At 39.2% G+C, this 25,961-nt stretch overlaps 1 protein-coding gene across 6 annotated transcripts in view; it reads left to right on the top strand.

Annotated features, from left to right (window-relative positions):
* The first annotated feature begins 3,402 nt into the window (after positions 1-3,402).
* Positions 3,403-25,961, top strand: part of svilb (supervillin b) — a 40,543-nt gene continuing 17,984 nt past the window's right edge. For 3 of the 6 annotated variants that reach the window (XM_015020381.1, XM_015020382.1, XM_015020385.1), the window contains exons 1-17: positions 3,403-3,650; positions 6,365-6,428; positions 7,487-7,578; positions 7,664-7,721; positions 8,331-8,479; positions 9,331-10,156; positions 12,694-13,998; positions 14,772-14,945; positions 15,019-15,056; positions 15,574-15,638; positions 15,889-16,025; positions 16,123-16,218; positions 17,663-17,939; positions 18,623-18,679; positions 20,167-20,803; positions 22,700-23,174; positions 25,011-25,143. In XM_015020381.1, coding sequence (XP_014875867.1) covers positions 3,590-3,650; positions 6,365-6,428; positions 7,487-7,578; positions 7,664-7,721; positions 8,331-8,479; positions 9,331-10,156; positions 12,694-13,998; positions 14,772-14,945; positions 15,019-15,056; positions 15,574-15,638; positions 15,889-16,025; positions 16,123-16,218; positions 17,663-17,939; positions 18,623-18,679; positions 20,167-20,803; positions 22,700-23,174; positions 25,011-25,143 — 4,644 coding nt within the window. In that variant the 5' untranslated portion in view covers positions 3,403-3,589. Of the gene's footprint in view, positions 3,651-6,364; positions 6,429-7,486; positions 7,579-7,663; positions 7,722-8,330; positions 8,480-9,330; positions 10,157-12,693; positions 13,999-14,771; positions 14,946-15,018; positions 15,057-15,573; positions 15,639-15,888; positions 16,026-16,122; positions 16,219-17,662; positions 17,940-18,622; positions 18,680-20,166; positions 20,804-22,699; positions 23,175-25,010; positions 25,144-25,961 lie in introns of those variants that run through there. The other 3 variants (XM_015020383.1, XM_015020387.1, XM_015020386.1) reach the window with 3 other exon arrangements.

Raw genomic sequence — 25,961 nt, forward strand, 5'->3', positions numbered from 1 at the left:
ACTCCATGGTGAGTGTTGCCAGATTGGGTGGGTTTCTGTCCAATTGGGCTGCTTTTAAACAACTATGGCTGGAAAAATTAGTTTGGATGGGTGTTGAAAATTTGGCTGCTTTACAACATTTGGCAAGTTTTTAGAAAGAGTTCAGAGGAACTTTTTTTTTTTTCCAAAATAGTTTTTGAAGGTACAACCCTTTCAACAAAATGCTGTGTTAGTTCACTTATCTCATTAGTTAATTTATTTTGAAGCATCTAGAAAATGCCGAATGTGATATAATCTATGATTAGTCATTGGTTAATCAATTGTCAGTATGTAGTAGAAGTGGAAAACAGAAATCTGAGGGCAACGTCAATATTTAAGTCTCATTGTGTTCCCTATGGGAACTGCTTCTGGTCAGAATATAGTAACAGACGACCAAAAACGACATGAACTGTCACAAATCTATAAATGTGGTTGATGAAACAATATTCTGACTTTTTTTTTTTTTTTTTTTGGGTTGGGGGCTTTTGTTTTTTGCTTGGGCTGAAAAATGGCCATCAGATCTGGCAACCCAGTCCACAGTCTGTACTTATAGCCAGTTGTTTTCTGTCCCAAGACCGAAACTATCCCAAACATTTAAGTGTCTCAGCATGGGATGTACAAACCAGTCATTCTCCTGTCAATGAAAGCCAACACCCAGGACATCCTGTAACCGTCACAAGATGAAGCATGCTTACAAACACACGCATGACTTCCTTAGATCATTGAGTCTGACCCATAAAGTTCAGCACCCTTCAGAAAGTACTGTTGATTTTGGACTTTTTCCCGTAGTCGCCATGGCCATGTGCTTTTAGTTTTGGTTTGTCACTGTGTATTATATTCACCCTGGACCTTTCAGTGAGCATCACTTGACTTCTTTCAATCAATATCAAATATATTGATCAATGTTCTAGTTATTGTGAATCAAATGCAACTCTAAATAGTGGGGTTTTTAGCCTTGACTTGAAGGAACTCAGTGTTTCAGCAGTTTTGCAGTTTTTGGAAGTTTGTTCCAGATTAAAGGAGCATTTAAACTGAATGCTGTCTCTCCATGTTTGGTTCTGGGGATGCAGAGCAGAACCAGAACCAGAAGGCCTGGCTCTGGTCTGGAAAGTTGACACAACATCAAATCTTTAATGTATTTTGGTGCTGAGCTGCTTAGTGATTTATAAACAAACGTAAATATTTTAGCCAGTGTAAGGACATTAGAATTGGTTGTGTCCTTTTGTTTTGAAATGATTTTTATTTTATGCCATCTTCTGATAATATTATAATTTATTTCACTGGTGTTCTTCTTGGTTCTGCAGTCAGGGCTGCTTTAGTTTCCATTTTTATTTCCATTTCATTTGGCTCTACAAAGAAAATCTGAATCTCATTTTCCTGAACCTTTTTACACTGAAGAAAATGTGTATTAACAATAAATTGAAAGTTTTTAATTAATTAGGTTTATTAGCTAGTTAAATTATTAAAATGCCACTGTATCCCAGAAGCAACAACCAAACAACTGTGGAAAATTTCAGTCTGAGGGGAAACAGTGAAACAATCTGAAAACCTCCATGGTAACATGACATTACTTTGCAGTCTACTTTTCCTGTCATTTGCTCATATTTTCTGCAGATTTTCCTCCATTTATAGAATAAATTCAGTCAGATTCCACATCTGTTTTAGGGAGAATAGGGAAGAAATGATATTTCTAGAAATCTACATATGAATTCAGATGTGATGAAGGTAAAGTGCTGCAGGAATGCTTGGAACCAAGTGAGAACAATATGGGTGATGTGCTCAATTGTGGACTTTTTGCTGCAGATATAAAGATAATTGCTTATAATTAATCATTCAGATGTTTATTATTTTATGTGAATTTACTTTGACAGCGGTTAACATTCAGAACAGTCTGATCTTCTCTGACCTCGATGCCTCGCTCTCTAATCTCCTCCCACACTGCCTCGTCATCTCTTCTTTCCGGGTCATCCGCGGGTAAAGAACGGACCCGATGTCACTCTCTTCCCAAACCTGACCAGAGTTTGATGATTTTTTTTTTTTTGTCAATACCATCAGAATATACTTACACCAGTTTACTTTATTTGATGATTATCAATGTGCTTTTCTTTTTTTCCTCTGTTTTTGAATTGTTTTTGTTTAACAGCAGTGAGTTCCTCAGAGTATATAAATATTTTAAATTAGTGTCTGTCTGCACTGGCCAAGTTGACTTGCAGTGCAATCTTTCATAGAGTAACTTATAGCACCAACAACAGCGACAAACAACTCAATATACTTTATAAGAAAAAAATATTAAGTCTTATACACGTTTGAGCTGTAAAGAGGCAAAATATGTATATTTTGCCAGTTAAATTGTTACATTAATGGAAACATTTTTGTTTTATAATTCTTTAGAAAGAAGCACATTTATATGAGTTTTCTTTCTTCTTGCTCCCTTTTCACTTATGCATAGTAAGTTGGAAGAGCATGACAGAAATATTAGGCCATAGTAAGAAAAATAAATAAATAAAAACATAAACAGAAAATTATGATAATAAAGTTATAATATTGTGAGGATAAACTTGTGTGAGATAAAAAGGAATAATACTATGAGAATAACGTTGGGAAAATATGAGAATAAAGTCGCAATAATTGGTGAAGAAAGCCATAATATTTCAAGAATGAAGTGATAATATTACAGGAAAATAATCTTAATATTTCTACAATAAAGTCATAGATTTAAGTCATGATAAAGTCAAAATGTTATGACTTTTTTCTCATTATTCTATGACTTTATTCTTGTCATTTTATTATTTTATTTTCTTTGCATGGCCCTAATACTCCATTATAGTAAGAGGATGTGTTTGTGAATTAATAACAATCATATTTGTTAAATCAACAGAATAAACTGATTTATTGATTGATAACAATATGAAATCCAATATTTAAAAAAAATGTTTAAACCTCTGTAAAAAATAAAAATCTCATTCATGTGCTGTTGAAACAGGTGAGAAAAGAGGAGAAGCACAGTCAACAAAAACCTTGCTGTGAGAGAAGTTATATTCCTGATGGACCTGTGGGATTATGATCCGGATGTAAATGTAAATGTCTCGGGGGAGTTTCCACTCTTCTACTAATTATCTGCTGAGCAGTCTCAGTGCAACATGTGGTCTCATTTTTTGGGAACCTGATAGCATGCTGGCTGACGCACTACCTGAATTTGTACTAAGCAACCATCTGATTTCCAGTAGCCCAGGACCCTGCAGCACCCCCTGCAGCTCCACCGGCTCCCTCCTCCAATCCCCTTCCAGAGTTTTTATCATCAAGGCTAATTTCTGCCTGTAATCTGATTAGGGGCTTTGAGCTGCTTTAGCACCCTGCTGTCCTGTCTCTCTCTCTCTCTCTGCACACACACCTGGACTCATTCTGGTGTGACTCCCAGTCTGTGTGGGTTGCAGCTTGTGTTGAGTCCGTCTCTCTCTCTGCTGCAGTTGTGTGTGTGTGGGTGTGTGTCACCTCCGTCTTTACCTGTCCGCTGCCCCCGCTGTGAGCAAACGGCTGTGAGCAGGCCGTTCTTCATTTTGCCTTTTTAAACATGTTTCGAAACCCCTGGATCTCTAGTTTCCATGTGAACCATGTGCAGCCGTGTAGGGAAGGTAAGGCCTGAGGAAGAGGAACCACTGACCTGCTGTTTTCTTCCAGTTTGATTTTTGCAGAGTGACACTGTTATGTTCCAGATTTCTGTTTGCTTTGTTTGGTTTGGTAAAGTTAAATCAAGAACCTGTAGAGACAATCATTCCTTCAACTTAGTTTATTTGAACTATTTCAATGTTTTTTAGATGTTAGAGACATGCAGGAAGCTTTCTTTTAAAGCTGCATTTTGTAACTTTTACAAAAACGCGTTTTATAGCTTTGTTAAATCTGTCACCATGTTTTGGTATGAGACAAATAATCTGTGAAATAATTGAGCTTCTCCACCTGCTGCTATTGTGTTCTGCAAAAATGCACTGCTCCTGGTCAAAAACAATCTATCAGGGGCAGGAGGAGGGTCTTAGTCCTGTCAATCATGCTGATGTATGCGCTGATAAATGTAGTAATGGTGGAGAAACAATTCACCTTAACAGAAAAACTATTTATTTGTTGTCATTGGTGGCTATGCTACCTAGCCGAAGAATGGTAAAAAAACAACTGATGACAAAAAAAAACAGTTTCTTTTAATTATTCTGAAGCCCTTTTCATGTTTTGGGTTTTTGATGACATACAGAGGTGAAAAAAAAAACAAAAAAAAAACAAATTAAACACATTCTTTAATTTTATTTTAATAAGTTTTGAGGTCCGTCAGTTGTTTAAATTTGCTAGTTTTGGCAAAAAGTTTGGACACTCCTGCCCTACCCAGATTCAGATTCTCTGAATCTCATTTTAACCAAAAAATCACCAGACCCAGAGGCACACCTGCTGCTTTTGTTAGTTTCATACGTTTTATTTTGAAAGAAATTGATTTGGAAAAGTTTTTCTCTTGCCTAATTTTGTTATTTATATGAATTATTTTAATTTTGATTCTTTAAAATACAAAAATTTCTACATAACGTTATGCTTTGGTCTCCCCGATGACAGCTATTTAAATATTAAGTAATTGATGTTTTGATGAGTTGATCAGTACGTTTTTACTTGAGTAATTTCTTGGATGGCTACTTTTTACCTTTACTATTGAGTAGAATATGTAGAAGTAGTGATACTGTTACAGTCTCTATACCCACTCCACCCGCCTCAGGTGTTGATACCTCACTTATCTCGTTAAATTAAACTCTTATTTAGCTGAAAGTTGTAGCCAAGTTCACCTGCAGAGTCTATTTGAAGGCTCTGAGTATTTTTAGACAATCCCTCGTCTCATCATGCCAACCGTAGCGCCTAAGTTGCTCCTTGGTCATCTCCGTCTTGAACCTCGGACTGTTTGTGCAGCTGGCAGCCTTCAGGGTTTCCAAGGGAAGCTAAACTGGCATCTGCATCGAGGGGCTTTCCACCAGAGGAAGGATATTTGTGAGGTCACACAAGTGCACACCTCTAGCATATTTCCCATCAGGCCGTTGGTTTATTTAAAAACAAATGATGCAAATATTGTGGTATTTATTAATGTGACTGCATGGAACACATAGAAATGAAAACCAAGCAGAATTGACAGAGAAAAAGCAACTGATGAGGAGCAAACTTTGTGAACTACGACTTTTGGCACCAATAAAAGTTTTGCTTTTTGGAATTTGATCTGTTCCTGTCACCATAAGAAGTGAAGAAGGCTGCAGTGTTTTGGCACAAAGTTTTTGGAGGCCAAAATTAGTCAGAGGGACTCTGGAGGCGTCTGAAGCAGAAACACGATGCGTCTCCTGGGTGTGACATAAGAGTTAAAGGGTCAACTATCAGCTGATAGTGAGGCATGGAATCGACCATAACATGAACTGCAATCGACTTTTGCTGTGGTAGAAATTTAACTGCTGCTGTGATAAAGTTTAATATTATAATAAGTATTAAAGTTGAATATATGAGTATCAGCTGCAGTACACTAATTGTTTTCATAAATGCTGTATTAATTAAGCCCTTTAAATGTTTTTTTTACAGATTGCAGTACACATCAATGATTTTAAAAACAAGAATTTGATGCAAAAGTTTATTATGAGTAAAAAGTATACATACATGTTCAAATATTTACCCACAAACTCACTAATCTAAGAATAAATGTCCTTCAGCAAGCAGCAGATGGAAATGTGTGCGTTTTGTTGCTCTCAGCGACCGTCTTGTATAATTATGGCTGAATATTTGAGTTTTGTTCCAATCAGAATCGGTAATATAGAAATTACAAACTGTGATGTCAAAATGGTGGTGGGGACAATGAGAAACATTTGGATTAATCACAAACAATATGACTATTGTAATATTTAGTAATAATACTGCAGACATAAGAGGTCTTTAAATTGTGAAGTCTTTATTATTGAACTGAGAAAGTTTATGAATATTTATAAATAAGGCTTGGAAAGAGACTGATGAGATGTTAGAAAGGCAGAATACAGCTAATAAATGGTTATTTTTCTCAAAACAGAATACCTGAAACTGTCAAAACAGGCAGTAATTCATCGTCTAAAGTAAAACATAACAAAAATACATGCATACAAAGTGCAAAGAGCAAAACCACGTCAATCTTTCACACTATGCACTTCATATCATTCTCCACAGATCACAAACAGTTCATGGTTTGGATAGAAAAAGTGTTTTTGTTTCATTGCTGAGTGTAGTTTGATTATTGAAACGTCTGCATCACTCAACTGAAAATGGTTGTGTAGATTATTTAATGTTAAAAATGGCATCCTGTTTCTCTTCTCAGGATTTGGATCTAAAGTTCCTACAAAACTTTCCAGCTCAACCTCTTTACCAACAGAAGCTCTAAGGTAAGAAAGGAAAACGTTTAATTCTTTATGTTTTAATCAATAAATGTGTGCATCTTAGTGACATAAATGGTCAGTGGATTAACAGGTTGTCATCAAATAAAACATAGGGTAAGAAATGTACAGAAATTTAATATGACATAATGTCAGAGGCGCAAAAAGTGGGTATGCAGCGTATGCAACGCATAGGGGCGCAGCACCAGAGGGGGCGCCAAAACCCCGTCTGGAGGGGGCGACGCGCCAATTATGTTTTCCCATACACTTCAGCGCGCCTTACGCTGCTTCACCTCTCGCACATAACGAGGTAAATGTAGCGATTTTTACACTTCACGAATCGTCGCCTCGGGGGTGGGGGGGAGGTGAGCGTCGCTCCTTCACCCTGATGTTCCTTCCCTCGGGGGGGGGGGCGCCGATTTATGTTTTCGCATCCACCTGAATAATGTTCAGTTGCGCCACTGCATAATGTACATCTTTGGAGAAATTCATAAGACCTCAGAATAAACACCAGCTTTCCTTCAGACATTGGTGTAGTAGACAAACAAAACAAACATAAAATATTCAGACAAAATAGGAGAATGATTAGGGAAGAGTTTTCTAAAGAAAGGAAAGTCGTAGTTACAGGTGTGGCCTGCTGGGGAAACCTTTGTTCACCTTTTTTCCTTTGGATGGAGTGACATTATTTAATGACCTAATTCTTAGTTTGGGCCTTGATGCCTTCAGCAGCAGCAGAGCTTTTCTGTGACCTTCCATCACCTCTTAAAGATGAGTCAGCTGAAGCCAAGAAGCGTTCTGGCTGTCTAAAGACTATTATGTTTTCCATTCTACCCTTTAAGAGCTTAACTGGGAGGCAACTTGACTTCTTCTCTTGTATAAAGATGGTTCACCTCTCATCCACTTCTGTACTTAAAGGGATGTAAACTGGTTCGTCGCAGAGTAATGGGCTAATAGGAATGAGCTCTTGATTTGGTCTTTGTTAATAACAAACCTATTTTAATTTTGGTTAATTAACTAGTAATAATAACCAGGATGTGAATAATTGACTCTATTTTTTATCTTCTAAGTTTTCAGAGTGACTTCTCCTTAAAAGACAAGACCAACTTGGTCAAGAGTGTTTCAGACACAGATGCCAAACTTCTGGTCGTTCTTCCCAAGGGTGTGTATCGATAACACTGAATACAACAACAACAAAATTTTTTTTTATGACTTCTAAATGTTAGATTTATTTGTCATATTTTTAGTGTCGGAGTTGAAAAAATACTTTGAGAAAGCTATCTGCAAGGATCTGGAAATGAACAGGTGAGCATAATTTAATGTAAGCACAAAAATCACGACTTGGTTTTAAAGCAACAGTTCGGCACATTTTTGACTTGCTTAACTGGATGGATGGATGGATGGATGGATGGATGGATGGATGGATGGATGGATGGATGGATGGATGGATGGATGGATGGATGGATGGATGGATGGAATTTAGAGAAACATTATCTCACACTGGCAAAATACCAATAATTATTACAAAGTTGCTTAAACTGAAATTAATCTGTTAAGTGCTGGTTGAATCCTGCAGGCAGCTGGATTTGGACTTTAGCTGATTTTTCTTCAGTACCAGTGATTTCTTCGTTCAGCTTCATGTTGCTTAGACAAGTACTTTAATAATTTATTAAAACCCGGGAGTCTTTTTTTTAAAAACTGCTCTACGTAACGTTGCATTGCACATTATGCAACAGAGACATTCTGCATGTGTTCAGGTATAAAGTGGTGGTTTATTTGTTTTTTTGTACCAAACCTGGATATTTTCATTACATGCACTGTTACACCAATATCAAACTCCTTGACAGCATCTTTTTAAGACTTGTACAGGTGAAGTGTTGCTGACTTTCAGGCTCTAACTTTAATCTCTTTTAGGAAAGAAAGGATAGCCCGGCGGCTAGAGGGGATTGAAAGTGAAGCGCCACCTGCTCTGGTGCCAGGTGGCTTTGTAGCCAACAGGATGCTGGAAGAAGATCCGCCTCGGTACACGCGTGCTTCAGACCCCTGTGAGCCTCGTGGGATGAGTAAGCTTGATTTAAAAAAATAAATAACTGTCTTTTAGTCACTCTTTACAATTAACACTGCTATTTTAATTTGTCAATGCAAATAGTTGTGTAAGCATATTTAAAGGGGATATATTATGCAAAGTTTTGCACATTTTTGTTCTTCCATTTTGGTTTCAACTGCCTCTGAAATCAGCCCACGTGCTTAAAAAACACCCAGACGGTTTTTGTCAATAAGTGAATGTTTTTTGATTAAAGGACAATGGTCCATTTCAAAACCTTTCTGAATGTAACGTCACAAGTCAGGAACCCCAGTGAAGCTCCAGCACATTTGGTCAGCTGGTTTTACCACTGTATGTGCTGTACAATGGCTGCTGGAAAAAACAAGTGTTTTGTTGTTGACTTACAATCCAGAAACGATTTACTGCTTACTTCTTACTTACTTACTTAACCCACAGACCTATTCTAACTGGCTTGAGGAAGTACAATAGGTCACCTTTATCTTTAGTCAGGTTTTTGCCTGTGATGGCTGTTTTAGTTCATTTTGTCGTATTTTTAAAGCATGTCAACAAACCCATGTTGACATACAAATGTAGTCTTTTCTACATTTGTAGAAAAGACTATATTTAATTCCAACTGTGGAATTAAATATTGTGGAGCTATGGAGGGAGGTTGATTTGGGCCAATGTGATAGCCTCTTTACCTGGGCACATAGCTCAGCAAAGAACTCTACTTTATACCAAAGTTGACATTTGTTGATCAGATAAATTAATGTTGGCATAAATCTACTTATTACAAAAAAAAGACTCAAACTTGCAGTCATTGCGCGTTAAATAATGCAATCAATCAATTATTTCCACTGTTTAACCTAGTGAGGCGTTACAGTCGAGAAGAGATGGAGCCGCCACAGAAGAAGGTGACCTCTCCAGACAGAACACCTCAGGTGAAAGGTGGCACTGGCAGCGGACGCCCAGAGCCGGTGGTGGTGTACGTCGATCCCGTGACATTATCCACCTCATCCACACCCACGTCAGGTCCACCGTCCAACCTCAGCTCCAAGGCTGAACGCATCGCCCGCTACAAAGCTGAGCGCCGCCGGCAGCTGTCAGAGCGCTATGGGATCCTGCTGGATCAAGAGGCGGACACTGAGTACACACCGCGCTACCGGTCCCGGCGTGAACAGGACAACTCTGACCGGCACATCGCCGCCAGGAGAGACAGAGAGAGAACAGAGGTGGAGGCTCACGGACGGGAGCCGAAGGTACCATACCGTTCTGGAGTGGGCCGAGTTTACATGACCACACACCCAGATCCTGCCTCTGCTGACCCACCGAGGCCGGCCCACTCAAATCAAGCGCCTCCCCCAACACAAGAACGACCGGGCAGATTCTCAGAACAGGAGAGAGCGATGAATGTGGAGAATTACCGCCGAGGCGGCGCTCAGGAGCGCTCAGTCACATCTAGAGGCCGGATGCAGGAGCAGCACCATCCTCAGCCACAACAGAGGCAGCACACCCACCAACATGACGTGTCCCACCGAGATCCAAGCCCCGCCTCCACCCGGAACTACACAATCGCCGTGGTGCCGAGCTCTCCTCGCACAGCGCGCCGTGCATCTTTGCCCTCCACACGCTACGGCATCTCGCCTGGGGATTTATTCATAGAGCAGCAGGCTCAGAGCATCCTCAACAGGCAGGGGTGAGTATAAAGAAACATGGCACTAGTAAGGGCATTGAACTTTGGGTGAAGACAAATCACAACAAATGTCTTCTCAAAGCTCTAATAAAAATCACTCAATGTTACATATGTTCCAACTGATCCTAGTTATCTACCACAACCAACTGTGAGTTTGAGAAAACACAGCAAATGGTACAGTGGTTCAGTTTCCAATGGCTACCAGCAGGTGAAAAACTGAGGTAAATGAAACTTAAAAGTCTAAAAACAAAAGCAACCCTCATATCCTCTGTGTGTTTGCTTAGTTTACTTTGTCAACAAAAAGTTTGGAGAAAAGTCTGTGGAGAGTCCAAGTAGACAATTTACCTACTCACAGCAGGTTTTAAACTTAGAAAATGTTGTTGGTGTTTCTACGTATGATGATGTTATAACCCAATCTCTCCACCTGTTTCAAGTTGCACAGGGTTGTGTCCTGTCAGGCGAGTGCTTTTCAATGTTTTAATACTATCTTATTAATGTGTAACTACTGATGCATGCATCACGTTTTAGTTTGTTCATAGGGTCTTTGTGTGCAGCAATGGAGTAGACAAGTTGGGTAAATATGTTGCTGTACCTAAGTATACGGTCTAGTTTAGTTTTGGGACGGTGGACACATTTTTCATTTACTAGTGAATTTTGAATCGTCAATTTAAATTTAGAGAGAGGTCTGACAGAAGTTAAGGAAAGTCTACATTATTCGGAAGATTTTTATCCACTAACAAAACTTCAAGTCCCTAAAAAATGAAGATAGAAAACAAGAGCAGTTCATAGCATTTATTTAAGCAGTTGTAAGGGTCTGCTTAGTAACGATGGTGTTTTTTGTACTTTTTTAATTCATTAGCTGATAAAACCAAAGAGACCAAGTAAAAGGAAGTTTTGTGACAGAAGTTGCTCAAATGGATTTCAAGTCAAAGGAAGCAGAAATATGGAAATATTTGACATTGTCCAAGGGCAGTAACTTATGTGGTAAAGAGTCACTTCCTTGTATTATTTCTGGTTTGGTAGTGCTGGTGTGTGACTCTAATCAGTGCTTTGTCACTCTTCAATAGCTTTAAAAGTCCCACCTGATTGCGTACTCAAGAAGCACAAGCAGTGTTTAAGCACTTCCTGCCATTTTAGATAAAGCCGATTCCCTTCACTTATGTCCTGCTTAGCAGTCCACAATGAGATTAGAGTGACCTTTGACTACCAGAGGTCATTGGGTTAGAGATGAAAATAGCTGGACTTACTATTTGGCATAAAGACTTTCGGGAGGGAGAGTTGGATTCAGACTTAGCTCTACTGGCACGCTGTTACTTGATCTTGCTGTACTAGAGAAGGATTTAGGAGCTGATACGGGTCCCATTATAGTCTTACGTCTGAGACTTTTCCACTGTAAGTTTCATTTAAAGGCAACATGATTTGCTGAGATTTTAAAAATGGCTGCACAAAACTGAGACATTTACATTTACAGTTTTGCTTCTTGCCACCATGTGGTTCAGTAGAAATAACTTGCAGTAGTCATTTGATCAGACTTTATCAGCCTCTTGTGGAGGAAGTCAGGACTTTTGTGAAACTGTAATTGCAACAGTTCAATTCTTCTCAGATGAAACATTGATAAATTAGATTGTGCCATTATTTTTAGAGACCAAACATTGGGGTTGTTTTTTGTCTGGCAACTCTTTCTAAATAGCAACAGTTTCAGTTTTTTCCTGATTGCTCAGTTGTGAAATTTTAAACCTAAAGTAGTAAAGAGGCTTGAGATCCAATTTATCTCAGGACTTAATTGGCCAAACTCAAGGTGAAAATGGGCAGTTGTCTTAATTGCTCCCACTTCTAAAAAACACTTTCTCTCCGTAGAAAGTGATTTCTAATTGGGACTGACCTTACAACCATTCTCTAGTGAGAGCAAAAATGTCTTTGCTCCATCAGGGAAAGATCCATTGCCAATACTTTCCCCCCCCTGTCATTATGTTAAGCACACCTATATACTCCAAAACTTTTGCTTTTGTGGAGTTGATCACACTGATTCTCAATTTTTATTTGGGTTGCAGCACCTTACTGAAATCCTTAAATCCCAGAAATGGAAAGGATGCACTTAGTTCATGCCTTGACTGTGTCCACTGGGGCAGCAGTGGCTCAGGGGCAGGGATATGTCCTGTAACCAGTGGACATTCAAACCCCTGCTTCCCCTGTCTGTCTCAGTCTGGTGTCACCGATTGTATGACAGCTTTGCTTCTGTCAAACTGCAAGAATGACTGGGTGACTCTATAGTATGAAGCACTATAGTCCTTGGATTTGATGAAGTGCTATACAAATGCAGGCCATTTGCCACTTTTTGTGTAAACAGCCATCGGAAGCTGTAGTCACAGTTCTATGATTGTTTCTGCCGCAATGTCTGGTTGGTATTTTCTAACCAATCTTTGTGTGAGGTAGATGTTATTTCTACCACCTTGAGATATGCGTTTGTTGGTGTTATGATAAGGATGTCATTCTTTAATTGGACTGAAACGTTAATGTTTGACATGCATTCCTTTTCCAAGAATCCGAGTAAGAGAACGGTTGTCCAGAGAAGAAACACCACGAAAGCACCCTGACCAAAGTCCAGACAGGAACCTCCAAAACAGACATCATAGTCATGGCAGCACTGCGAAGTATATACCACAACACTCAGAGCACACCCAGCAAAGGACAGTGTCACAACCTCAGCCAAGTCCGGGTCACCATCCTGCTCCTTTCACATCTGAGTACCAACACTCTGGCCCTGCTGTGGACCCTCAGCCTACTGTGGCCATGAATGCTCCATTGCTGACTGGAACGCCTTCAGGAGTCCTGGAAGTACAAACACGCAGAAGGGTGAGTGCCGACCAAATCTATGCTGCTCATAGGGAGGCAAGAATGGAAACAAGACAAGTCCTAAAAGAAGAGGCACAGACGGAGGGCCTGCTAAAGAGCAGGAAGGCAGTGTTGCCATCTGAAATTCGCCGAAGGGAACGGAGCGTGGAGGATCCTCACAGGGGCCTGTATGAAGACATGGAGTGGCAAAACATCAGCCCAGAGAGGAGGAGGAGGAGTCATGTAGAGGAAGATTGGGATGATGAGCAGCCAAGAGAGAGGGGTAGGGAAAGAAAAGCTCAGAGAATCAGGGAAAGAGTAAGAGAGCATCCTTCTAGCCATGACACCCAAGAGGAGAGAGTTTGTAGATATATGCAGCCTGCCTACTCCTCTGTATGTCAGCAGCATAGACAGGATCAGTCCTTGGAGCCGGTGCACCATCCAGAGTCCCGAATAATGCATCATGAACCCCCAGAGCAGAAGCAGTATGAAGCCAGAAGGATTGAACATACAACTCAAATCCAACAAGATCTTCAAAGAGAACATCAGCACAACCAAATGAGACAATCTCAGGAAAACCAGAGACAGTCTCAAGGAGAGCATGAACTGCAAACTAAACTCCCCCCAAGGAAAGTGGAGGACTTTCAAATACAATATCAAAATCCCCAAGCTAAAAAAGAGATAGTGCCTCAGCAGGCGGTTTCACAGCATCAGAGGTTGGACTCAGCTGTCTACCTCCAGAGAGGCTCTTCTTTGCCTCAGGCCAAACACAGAAGTATGGAAATAAGTGGTGGGCCCAAACCCAAGATAAGAACCCGCTCCATGTCAGACATAGGTGTAAGTCAGCACTCCATCATGTATCACACTGAGAGAGCAGGAGCCGGGAGAGAGGCTGCCAGAATTGCCCCTCCACCTGGGGTAGCTAACGGGGAAGTGGGCACCCTGGACACAAGGGTGTCAGTTGCACAGCTGCGACACTCTTACCTGGAGAATGCCAACCGGAAGCCAGAGCTGTAGGTTCACTGGCATGAACTCGTTTGCATTTTATGAATAACAGTTTGTTAGTGATTTATTGATCATTTGCAACTAAATTGTGGATGAATAATCCATGTTAACAATACCAAAGCTGCATGGATCATGTCTGCTGGTCATTTCACCAATATTTGCATGTTCTGTTGATTCATTCAATTAAAATACTTGCTTAATCTTTTTACGAGCAGAGCAAGAGTCCAGAGACAGATTACAGCATCTAGCATTCAAACACTCAGAATGGCAATTTGTTGAATGAAACCATAGCAGCTGGAGAGAAAATTAGCATACAAAATTAGCATGAAATTGTCCAAACTAAGACTAAAATCTTGCAGTGAGGTAACAGTCCTAACCATTATGCCACTTGGCTCCATCCCACATGAACATTACCAACAAATGCTTAATTGTGGTAATCCATTCATCTTTGGTACCTTCCAAATCTTTTGCCAAGCCCAGGTGTAAAATGTAATCTATCTCCAGCAGTCCTTGCACAGATGGAAAGCTTGAACTGGTTACCAACACAGAGATCTACCCTAGTGTGCATGTGATGAAGAAAACAAACGATCCCATTGCTAATCCAGGCATGCAAGAAAAAGCGTAACTGCATTCCCATGTCACCCTGGTTGTGCTTATTGTTGCTATGATATACTATGAGAGGCTTTGTTTTTCTTAATTTGACTATGATGAACATTTTCTTATTCTAGTTTCACTTTCTTTTTGTATCTCTCATCACACATTTTCTACCAATCCACCGAAGTGAGACAGCTAAAGCAGATCTTTCAGCTAAGGATGTGGAGCCAGCTAGCAGCAGCGGCGATGGAGACCGAGAGACTCGAAGGCCTCGACGTTACATTACTCCAGGAGACAGTCGCACATCAGAGAGGTTTCGGACACAACCCATTACTTCTGCAGAACGTTTGGAATCTGACAGGTGTCTATTTGTAATCATCTGGTGATAATAGTAATAATAGTAAATGATGCTAATATTTAATTTTTTTCTCCAGATCACGTCTTAGCCCAACACAACTACAAGATGCTGAAGGTACCTGCAGCCACGCTTTTAAATCCTTTCTTTTCACCCTGATCGGCCATTTTTCCTAGTTTGATAGTAAAGGTATGATTACCTAGCAGCACAAAAACTTTTTATGCCCAAATTGATTAAAAGATGGCAGACTTTTCCATCCAGTCTTACATGTTCGTACTAGAAAATGGTACCACAAAATGAATGAACGCGTCTTGTTAAAAAAGTCTCAACATAGTTAATAAGTTAGCTAGTGGTAGCATCAATTCACTGGACCATGTGTTTGGCATTGTTTGGCACAAACAATGCCAAACTGTTTATGTAATGATATGACTCAAAATAAAATGTAAGGTTATTTCCTCAAGGTGCTAACAGCTAGCACACAACGCTAACCTAAGCAGAAGGCATGATGCCACTGCTAGCAAAACATTGGCCAAGATGTCACATTAACAACAAAATAAATTCATGTCTAAAATAAAGTTTGTTGTCATTTTAGAAAATAAATGCCTTAGAACTAAAATTTGTCTTTATTTTTCAGAAGGTGAAGAAAAGGTGGATGAGAGAGCCAAGATGAGTGTGGCTGCAAAGCGATCCCTCTTCAGGGTACATTTTTTTCTTTTTTTTCTCTTGCATCAGATAGATATTTTTAAACATCAAACAAAGTGGAACCTCAAAATAAACTACTACTTTGTCTTCATAGGAGTGACAAATGAAGTCTTTCTATCTTATTTCACAATAGTTATGAGGAGTTTTAGTATTTTTTTTACAGTATGTCATGTAGGGCCTATATCATGGCTTTATATAGGATCGATGGTATTGCTAGAAGTGATATTTTGCTAACATCTTGTTTCAGGAGTTAGAAAAAACATCAGATGGATGCGTTCCCAAACCCCGCTCACGAAACGCTGCCGTGGAACGACGCCTGAGAAGAGTTCAGGACCGTGCGCACACACAACCTGTCACCAACAAAGAGGTGGTCAATGCTTCCAGGTAAATCATGCTTTTATAGTCATTGTTAATATTTTGCAATTTAAAGACACCGTACTGCTGTTTTTCCTCATTATTTAAATTTGTCTTAAATTTTTAGCGACGCTATGACCTCATCACAACCAGAAGGAACCCCCACAAGTCCAAGTCAAGTCCGCAGCCCTACGGCAGCCAGCACCAGTGTAACTAGCATCAGGTGAGCTTGACACCGAACAACTTCTCTCAATTCAGGTTAAAATTTATAAAATTCTGTCCAACAGACTAAATGATTCTAAAATAATTCAGCTTTAGCCTTATGTTAATCATGAAAAGAAAAAGCTGAAGTTGTTTTTGCAGCCATCTATCTGTCTTCATCTCCCTCTCCTGGTTGTGTGAAGGATATGCAGTTTTAGTTTCACTAACTTTATCTGCTGATTCTCTGATTCATGCTGCCAATAGGGCAAAAAGCTGTCACTGTTTGTACAGCAGGCCATTACCATACAAAGTGTTGATGAGGAAGTGTTTTACTTACAGAGTTTTTCATATGCAGATCATAAATATCAGTGAAGATGCTTTGTTTATGACTGATAAAAAGGTCAAAGGTTGAACCCTTCGTATGCAATAGGTGTGTGTATCTTGTGATTTGTTTACTCACCACTGTGGAGATTACTGTAACCCTTGCAAACATCCAGGTGCATTACATGACAATCTGATCTACTTATGCTTCTGTTGTAGTGTCTGATAATCTTAAACAGTTGGAGCAGTCAGGTTTGCTTAACAATAAACAAGGGTGTGAGGATTATTATCATAAAACAAACAATCTACATAGTTTGATTTGTAAACATTTTTTGACACATTTTTAGCTTACTCATATTTACTATGCCTTTATTATGTTTTCTTAAAGAGAACTTATTATGCGAAATTCACATTTTGAATGTTTGGGTCTCAATTGTTTCTAAAAACATCCTAAGCACTTAAAAATAAATATTCATATTTTTTGGTGTCTGGAAAATGAGCAGTTTCAAAAACCTGTGGGATGTAAAGTTACAAATCAGCAGGAAGTGCCCATCACCTAGCAACCCCAACAAACCCAGCCCATCACCTTGCAACCCAAGTGGAGCTCCATCATGTTTACCGCTGTATTTGCTGTACAATGGCTGCTGAAAAGACAACTGCTTTGTTGTTCACTTACCATCGAGAAACCACTTGCCGCATTCTCGTTGATTGTGCAGCAGACTCTACTAATGCTTTTCAAAGATGTACAGTTGTATAATTGTTGGCAGCCATTTTCACCTGCGAGTGAAAACTTTGGATTTGAGGAGGCGTAGTCAGCTGCAGCTTATTTGGATTTAAAGTGACAAAACGCCACTAAGACAGCTCATTCTGAATTGAGCTGAAAACAGATCATGAAATCTTATTACATAAGAATGATTTTGTGGAAAAAGTGTAAAGAACATGTCTTGTAGAACCCATAGATCTGTCCTAATCTAAAGGTCACTTTTAAATATTAAACAACTTGAAATTTTACTCAACATGGTAAAGGTAAAATGTATATTCTTCAAATAAATAAACATGCACAGCTGCAAAAGTTTTTTTTATTTTTTTTTTATGTATAACGACTTCATTTTCAGATACTGAAAATACGACTGTCACTTCCACAGCATTCACGCCTCTTCGCAGCCAAGCTCGACAGCCCAGGAGCAGGAGACAGAAACACAGGCCCTCCAGAAACAGAGCCAGGCTGCTGGAGATGGCCAGGAGCTTCTGCCTGAGGAGCCAGACTTTTCCACACTCAGTCTGTCTGAGAAAATGGCCCTGTTTAACCGCCTCGCACATCCCACGGCGAAGGCAGAAGAGGGCTCTCGAGGCGACACCCGGCAGCGAAGAGCCAACGCCCGCTTCCAGACCCAACCCATCACCCAGGGAGAAGTGGAGCAGGTACCGCGATTTCACTACATATTTTCACTACAAAAATAAAATCTACAACTTTTTTCATATCAGATCCAATTTTAAGAAATGTTTTTTACATTGTTTTCTAAAAAGACTTTACAGATGACAGAAAATGTCTTCAAAAAGTGGCTTTTATTTCAATCATTCCTTCCAGGAGTTTTACAACGAGAGTATTATGACTAGACTATGAGAATTTTTGTTTAATTCTGAGAATATGGGCATTATGTTAGCAGTATAAAGTTGCAGTTTTACCAGAAAAATATCTTAAAAGTAAAAAAAAATGCTTTCCAAACAAGATGGCGGCTCTTCATCCTTCTGCACTATGGAAACCAGGGAGCACTTTGGTGAAAAAAAATCCAGATTTTCCAAAAATTATGTCTTCAAAAACCAAAAATAATTGATTAATCAATAAAATGAATTTATCACCCAGCCCTAATTGACAGTCTATCATTTTTTGATTGATTTTGAATATTAGTACAACTCCTCTGACTGATGCAGAATCCTTACTTGTTAGCAGTGAATGCAAAAAAATGTTGTAGGATGGCAGAGCTTCACAGAAAAAGGTGTGCGATCTAAAAAAAATAACAGAGACAGGATGTCAGGTGCTTTTTTTAAAAACAGTTTGTCTTCGTCATGTTGTGAGTCATGATCAATAACTGGTGTCCACACAGGAAACTGTAACCTCTGCGGTGTGTAACAGGGATTTAGAGGCCCCTCAGGGAGAACACGTAAGACCCCTCTGCTGTCAATGTCTGGTTCTGGCTTGGTATTGATCTGACTGGTCCTGCTCGTCAGCCGTGTTTATGCTTTATATGGTAGTGGCTTAATGTCAACAGCTCCAGCACGGTGGATATCAAGTGTTGCTTGCAGCATGTAATGGATAGTCTAGGGGTGCCTGTTTTGTTGTTTTTGATTGCAGCTGCTTCCAAGACATGCTTGTTTGTTGCACAACAAGTATGAGATGTTTGAATGTGGGAAAGAAATCAAGAAATAAGCTAGATTATTCCAGTTTTATTATTAGTTAGTCATAGGAATGTCCTGACGAACACGTTTTGTACCTGATGCTGATTTAGAAATGGGAATTTGCCAGTGGTGGGCACACTTCTGCTAATCAGCTAATTTGCTAGTAGCGGAGCTAATTTTTCGCTTAGAGCTTTGAGAACTTTCTGCACACTTAGCTTCCCCTAAACTAATATGTCGGATAAATTCTTAAGCGTTAATTCAGTTTTCTGTTTTGTAAACTTTCAGTTGAATAAAGTTGGACATATGTGTTTTTAAGGTTTGTCAAAAGCAGCTATAATTTAAATTTAAGCTAGCACTTTAGCATTACCTTCTGTTAAATACTTTGTTGGTGTGTTGCGCTATTACCGGCAGAACTAGTGTTTATGATTACGTTTTTAGTTAGCAGTGCCCACCACGGACATTTCCAAATATTAAGTCCAAGTGCAATATTAAGCGCAATTCTTCCTTAGCCGGATGTTGTCAGAAAAATAACACACTTCATTACATAAGCATTACAAGGTCAAATTTATGGGCATTTCCACCAGTTCTGTTGGAGGAATGAGCCAAGACTCCAGTAAACTACTGTGAGAAGGTTGTGGGTGAATACAAAAACGTCTCACCCAAACAGAACAGTTTTGAAAGCAGCTATACCAAACACTGAAGAAAACAATGTAAACGTAATCATTTTAAGCAAATAATTATCAATTTCTTATTTTTGTGGTATTTAACCAGTGAAAATATTCCAACATATTTTTACTCAAGTAAAAGTAAAAAGTAGATGTCAAACTTGTTAACTTCTTTACTGCAAATATATTTTCTATTTAACAAAAACAGCCATAATAAAGTTGGTATACTGTTTAGTAATCAATCAGTCAATCAAGTTCATTTGCATGGCACATTTTGCAGCAAGGCAGTTCAAGGTGCTTTACGTATCAAAAATAGAAAATTATAAAGTTATAAAGCAAACACAATGCAGTCAACAACTGAAAAATTACAAATGATGGTAACAATTATAGGGATTTTTTTTTACACACGTCTAGCAGCTTAGGAATGATACCATCTTGTTTTGACATTTTGGCATGAGGGGCCCTGAATGAAAATTGCCTAGGGGCCCAAAAAGGCTTCGTCCGGCCTTGATCCAAACATCTGGTTTCCCTTTTACAGAAAATTTCTATTTCCCAATTTTATAACGTGTCTATCGCTGCATTTTCAGGTGAAAATCAAACTGGAGCCGCTGTCCGTCTCCCTCGTCCGATCCGCAGCGGCCGTCACTTCGCAAGCCTCCGTTACCACGGTAACCATGTCCCCACACAGCAGCGGCGGTGGCGGCAGCATCGATGACGGTTTCCATCCAGAGAAATCAACTGCCATCCCGTACGTCCCTGCCCAACAACAGGCCCCAACAGGCAGCGCGAGCGTCCACCAGGAGAGGGCGCCGCGGTATTTCTCCCTGACCCAGAGAGGGCACCAAGGCCGCAAGGAGGGGCAGCCCGATCCCTGCCCCCTCCTTCCTGACAGCCCAGAGAAAGCTGGGGCTCCTCCTGTCCCCTCATCCTCCGTGGGCCACAGACAGCAGAGCGAGGCGCTGCTGGAGGGCTGGAGAGGCAGGAAAGAGGAAGAGCAGGGAGGAGCCAGGGAAGACGGCATTCAGGAGAAGCTGCACTCCTCTGACAGGGACAGAGGAGAGCAGCCGCAGCATCCTAAGCACTCTGCCGAACCGTCTGTGTGGCGTGGCGAGCCGGAGCCTCCGCCCAGCAGGAGAGCTGCAGACTCCCAGGAGGAAAGAGGAAGAGGAGCAGCTCACAGCTCCTCCAAACAGGAGCCAAAGAGAAGCCAGGGAGGCATCTCAGGTAAGTGGTATCACTCACTTTCATTGATAAGAAATGGAGCAGAAAAGGAGTAAAGAAGATGGAGATCTGTAAGAGGAAAAGAGGACAAAAGAAGCAAAAAAAGGGAACCAGAAATGCCCACCAAAATGGGTCTGCTCCTGTTATCCTCATTGTCTTCTCATTGTCGTACTCCCACGCATGACTGCTTTGTGCCGGCTGCACACACACACTTAACACACACACATACTCACACACATGCACATCCCAGCTGGGAGTGTTTGATTTGGCTGATGCAGAGAGGCGTTTCAGGCTGTATCTAATTAGCATATTTTTCCATGAATGTACCTCGTGAAGCTCTTTGTCTGGAAAAGGGGAAGCCCTTCCCTCATAACGGTGCCACAGATTTCTGATCGAATCCCAGCGCTGTCGTGACCCATAAAGGAGCCGTGGTCCCACTTTGCACCACTTTACGCCTCAGACTACAGCAGAGTAGACCTGACCTGCTTTTATCTGCTAATCTAGGTTGTGTCCAGGGCTTGTCTTTTCCCATGCACACAAACAGAGCAGAAAGAGATGAAAGGACAAAAAGAGGGCAGGGCAACACTTAAATAAAGCAGGTGGAAGTACAAGCTGCTGTTTGTTAGTTCTATGTGACTCGGCCTTCATAAGTGTCCATTATTCTGTCCTTTCAAAAGGTTAGAAAAACCTCCATACTCATCGCTCTGGTGAAACCATAAACCTTTCAACCCAGGCACTAAGGCCAATAAAAAACCAGAAAAACAGGTAGATGTCCTAATAACTAAGACATTTATTTAGTTAGTGCATTCATACTTCATCCCCAAAGGGTAATTAATACACTTGTAGATGATTAAACAATCTCTTTTATCAAAAAAAGCTCTAGAGATTAGTTTATTGTGTTCAAGTGACTGTATTGGTTACTACAATGGTGATTAGGTGCAAAATGATATTCAACAATAAATAAAACAGAGTTTATAAAAGCATGTTCTTATTAACTCTGACAATCAACAAAAAAAATAATAATTTTACACAATCTTAGGAAAATATTGACATGATTTTGAAAATAAAAATAAAAAGCCAAAAAAGCAACAACAAACAGGAAACAAATACTAAGACAAAGTTGTAACAAGACAAGAAAAGGAAAAGGGAGGACAAAACAATTTTAGAAATTGCAGCAACAGAACTGAAAATAATAAATTGTATTTTTTTCAGAAAATATCGGATGTTTTTAGAAATACAAAAATAATGGCATAACTAACAGCATAGGATAAAATTAAACTAATTATTTCCAAAACAGAGAAATCTCAGAAATCATACCACAAACATATTTTATTAAACATATCTGGGTCATTTTGCTATGGAATAGAATAGAATAGAATAGTTTATGCTGAAAGCTACTTAATCCAAAGTGTTAAATATTGGTAAATAAAAAAATTAATCATAAGGCAATAAAAAAATGTATTTAAAAAATACAGAAGAATGATATTGTAATTTAAATATGACTAAATATAAAACAAACAAATTAATAAAACAACAATAAAATAACATGTTCACTAATGTACATGGAAATGCATTAATTTATAAATAAATCTGTAAATCAGTCTGAAAAAATGAATTAAGAGCAGTCAGGGTTGGTCATTGAATAACCTGATGGCTACAGACAGGAATGATTTCCTGTGGTGTTCTGTGGTGCATTTTAGTTTTATTTAAAAAAATAATACTGGTTGAAATCTGGTTTGATCAATCCATCGAAAATGTTTTTTTTTCTTTGTCCCTTTACATGTCAAATCAAAACAGAACATTTTTGCTTGTTGATATTAAAATAATCATGTTAAAATCTTAATTTCAACATGATTTCAGAAAATGCAAAAACATGCTTGTGGTCTCTTTTTCCTGCAGACTTGCCGGATCACCCAGGGCCGCTGAAGCCTCTGATAGCTAAGGTATCGTCCCGGACTGTGTCTTACATTTCAAGTGGCCAGCAGCAGCAGCAAAGTATCCTCCAGCCCCCTCGGACTCTTCCCAAACCCCCTTTATACATCCAGCCGCAGTCCTACTCCCAGGCCCCGCCCACCCAGCCCAAACCCTTCACCCATTCGGTGCAGCCCCAGCCCAAACCTCCAGGTCAAACCCTATCGAAGCCGTACCCTCAGGTCGCCCCCCAGCCTCCTCAGGCCAAACCTCAGGCGCCGCCTCAGACGCCCCCTAAACCTCACTCCTTCCCCCAGGCTCTCAAGCCTCAGGTCGCGACCCCGGACCATCCCGAGGACTTCAGCAAGAACAGTGTCCATTCTGGAGACCTGCTGTCCCCCACAGACCCCGGAGACCAACTGCCTGACGGCATGTCCACCAAACAGATGTCCATCAAGGAGAGGTGAGACTCATCTGGTTAACTTTATATGTACTCTATCTACACCTGTCGCAATAAGCAATTAATCAATTCATTAATTTCATGATGAATTAAAATGAGATCAATAATTTTTTGAAGGGCAATTTTGTTTACAGAGTCTTCATTATTCATGTTATTTATGGTTTTGGTTGTGTGTCGATTTTGTTTTGTGTTTTATTTTGGATATTTAAAATGTCTTCCAGTTGCAGTGAGTGTTTCGTACAAGATTAAAGTTTACTTGCATTTGATTGTATTAGTTGAAAATGGTTTCAAAATAACAATACTATCGTTTATCACAATAATTTCTTGGATGATTTGTTGTTCAGTAAATATTGTTTTTGTGAAAGTCCTAAATATAAAACTCATTTTTATTTCAGGTCACATCAAGATCATGAATTTCCTCAAACAGAGGGATGTAGCAGAATGTATTAATAAAACTATTAAACTGTTCTTTATCATAGCTCACTCTGTATTTACTGAGTACTTCTTAAATTATATAATATTTAGCATCTTTTCACATTCAGCACTATACAAGTAAAAATTGCATAACTGTTCTTTTGAAATTCTGGATTCTACAGACTGTTTTATGCTGGATTCGTATTTGATGTGGACACGTGTGAACTTTATTAATCTTTTGATTGTTGACATTAGAATAGATTACAGATGATAGGAGGCAGACAACTAGTTCAATAAATATGATTTTGTTTGTTTCTATTAAATATTTTTTTAGCGTAACAGATCAAAAGACATAAAAAATAGTATATCATAAATAAATGTAAAAAGAATTAGCGAATACAGATATTTTATCTTTGCTAAATGAGGCTAATAACTAACTGAAAATCAGTAGACTATTCCTCACTCAAATATAATCTGATAACATAAATAAAGACAACATTTCTGAGCAATATGGGTTCTCCACAACATTTCTGATTACAATCTTTAACTTTTGATGAAAAAAAATGGATTATGAATTTTCTGCAGAAATATGAATTTAATAATATTACGATAAATGACACAAATTACGCAAATTACAAATCTTTGCTTTTCTATTAAGCTGAAGAAATAAATTTGTTATTTTTCTTTCTGAATTAGAAATGGTGATGTTTAAACCTTCATTAATGGGAAGCTTCTTGCAAACAAAAAGAGACACAAAGAAAGAACTGATATCAGTGAATAAGTCTGGATAAAGAGGGTGGAAACCAGAAATGGGATCTTAAAGACATTAATGAACTTTAAAAATTATCCTTTAAAAAACCCAAAGGTGAGAAAATTGCTAGTTTCTCAGAGTTTAACAGTTTTAAACATGTTTTCTTACACAGTAAGGTTTCTACCTCTTTCAAATCACTGAAGAGTCTTTTTATAGCATCATTATAATCTTTTTCTTGGCAGCCAGCAGAGATCTGTGCAGACGGACTGTCCCCTCTGAGTTTTAGCAGATTCCTCAGATTGCCCTCATTTCTGGCCTTTTCATGCAGCAGTAGCAGCAATAATGACACACTTTCTTTTACCCTTCAGCCATCCGTTATTAGCTCTGCTCACACACCCACCTTTTATACAGGCCAGATTTGTTGGCTGAGAAACCAATAATCTGTTTTTTACTTTTGAAAACTCATTTCTTTTCAGCACCTAAGACGCTTTATGGGGGCTTCTGGTAAATTTGTAAAACGCCTCAAGATAAACTAATGTTTTATTGCAACGGGATAATGGGACTGTTTAGTCCTATTGCTGGTTGCTTGGGGAAGAGAATTAACAAACAATAATAAATGTACAAAAATTCCTTAAACGCATGTATAAACCTTCTTATCTTTTGTTTATTGTTAGAGTGGCGCTGCTGAAGAAGAGCGGTGAGGAAGACTGGAAGAACAGGATCAACAAGAAACAGGAAGTGGCAACGGTAGCATCAGCAGAGCAACAGCAGCATCAGGAATGGGAGATGGAGACCAACCAGAAGAAGGTTTGGCTGTAACTATCATAGATGTTTGTTTAATAATAACTACCATCACAGTTACTTTACTTTGTTTGGATTTGTGTTCTCGCCTTGCTTTAGGCTAGAACAACTGAGCTATATGCAAAATTCAGACATAAATGAACATGTCTTGTATTACCCATAGACCTAGCCTAAGCTGAAATATTGCAGCTACTATTAATCATGGAGGTTGCATCATGTTTTAGGTTGTTTATGTCACATTTGCACTGGTGCTTTATCCAAATTTAGGACTATCTCTACACTTTTTGCCACAAATCAAGAGCTAGCTGGTCGAACCTTGGTACTAAATCAGCTTTCAAACAGGACAGCGATCAGAAACGCTCATCAAAACTGACAGATAAAGCAGGCTGACACCGAGAATGACCAAAGCCTCACTTAAATCCTATTAAAATGTGCGAACTACACTTAAAAGTGCAGAGTAGACACATCCTGTCAGAACTATTCCATAATCTTATTAACGGCTATAAAAAACATATGGCTGAGGTGCAACTTGGCCAAATATCAGAGCAGGATGAATCTTTAAGCATGAATGTTTAACTTTAACCCTTTGTTGACGGCTATGGATACGTAACTGCATTGTTTATTATAAAATCATCCTACCTCAGCAAAAGAATGGTTCAAATAATTAATCAAAACTCAAAATTAATAACTTATTGAAGCTTTTGGATAAATTATTCTTTGATAAATCACATGCTGGTGTAGAGTCAAGCTCCCCATTAATTTTGTTTCTGTATGTCTGCAAACAAGAATGCTTTGTTTCTGGATACTTGTAACATATATATATA

The sequence above is a fragment of the Poecilia latipinna genome, unplaced genomic scaffold (assembly GCF_001443285.1).
Source record: "Poecilia latipinna isolate Pla-1442-1.1 unplaced genomic scaffold, P_latipinna-1.0 Scaffold2575, whole genome shotgun sequence".
NCBI lineage: Eukaryota > Metazoa > Chordata > Actinopteri > Cyprinodontiformes > Poeciliidae > Poecilia > Poecilia latipinna.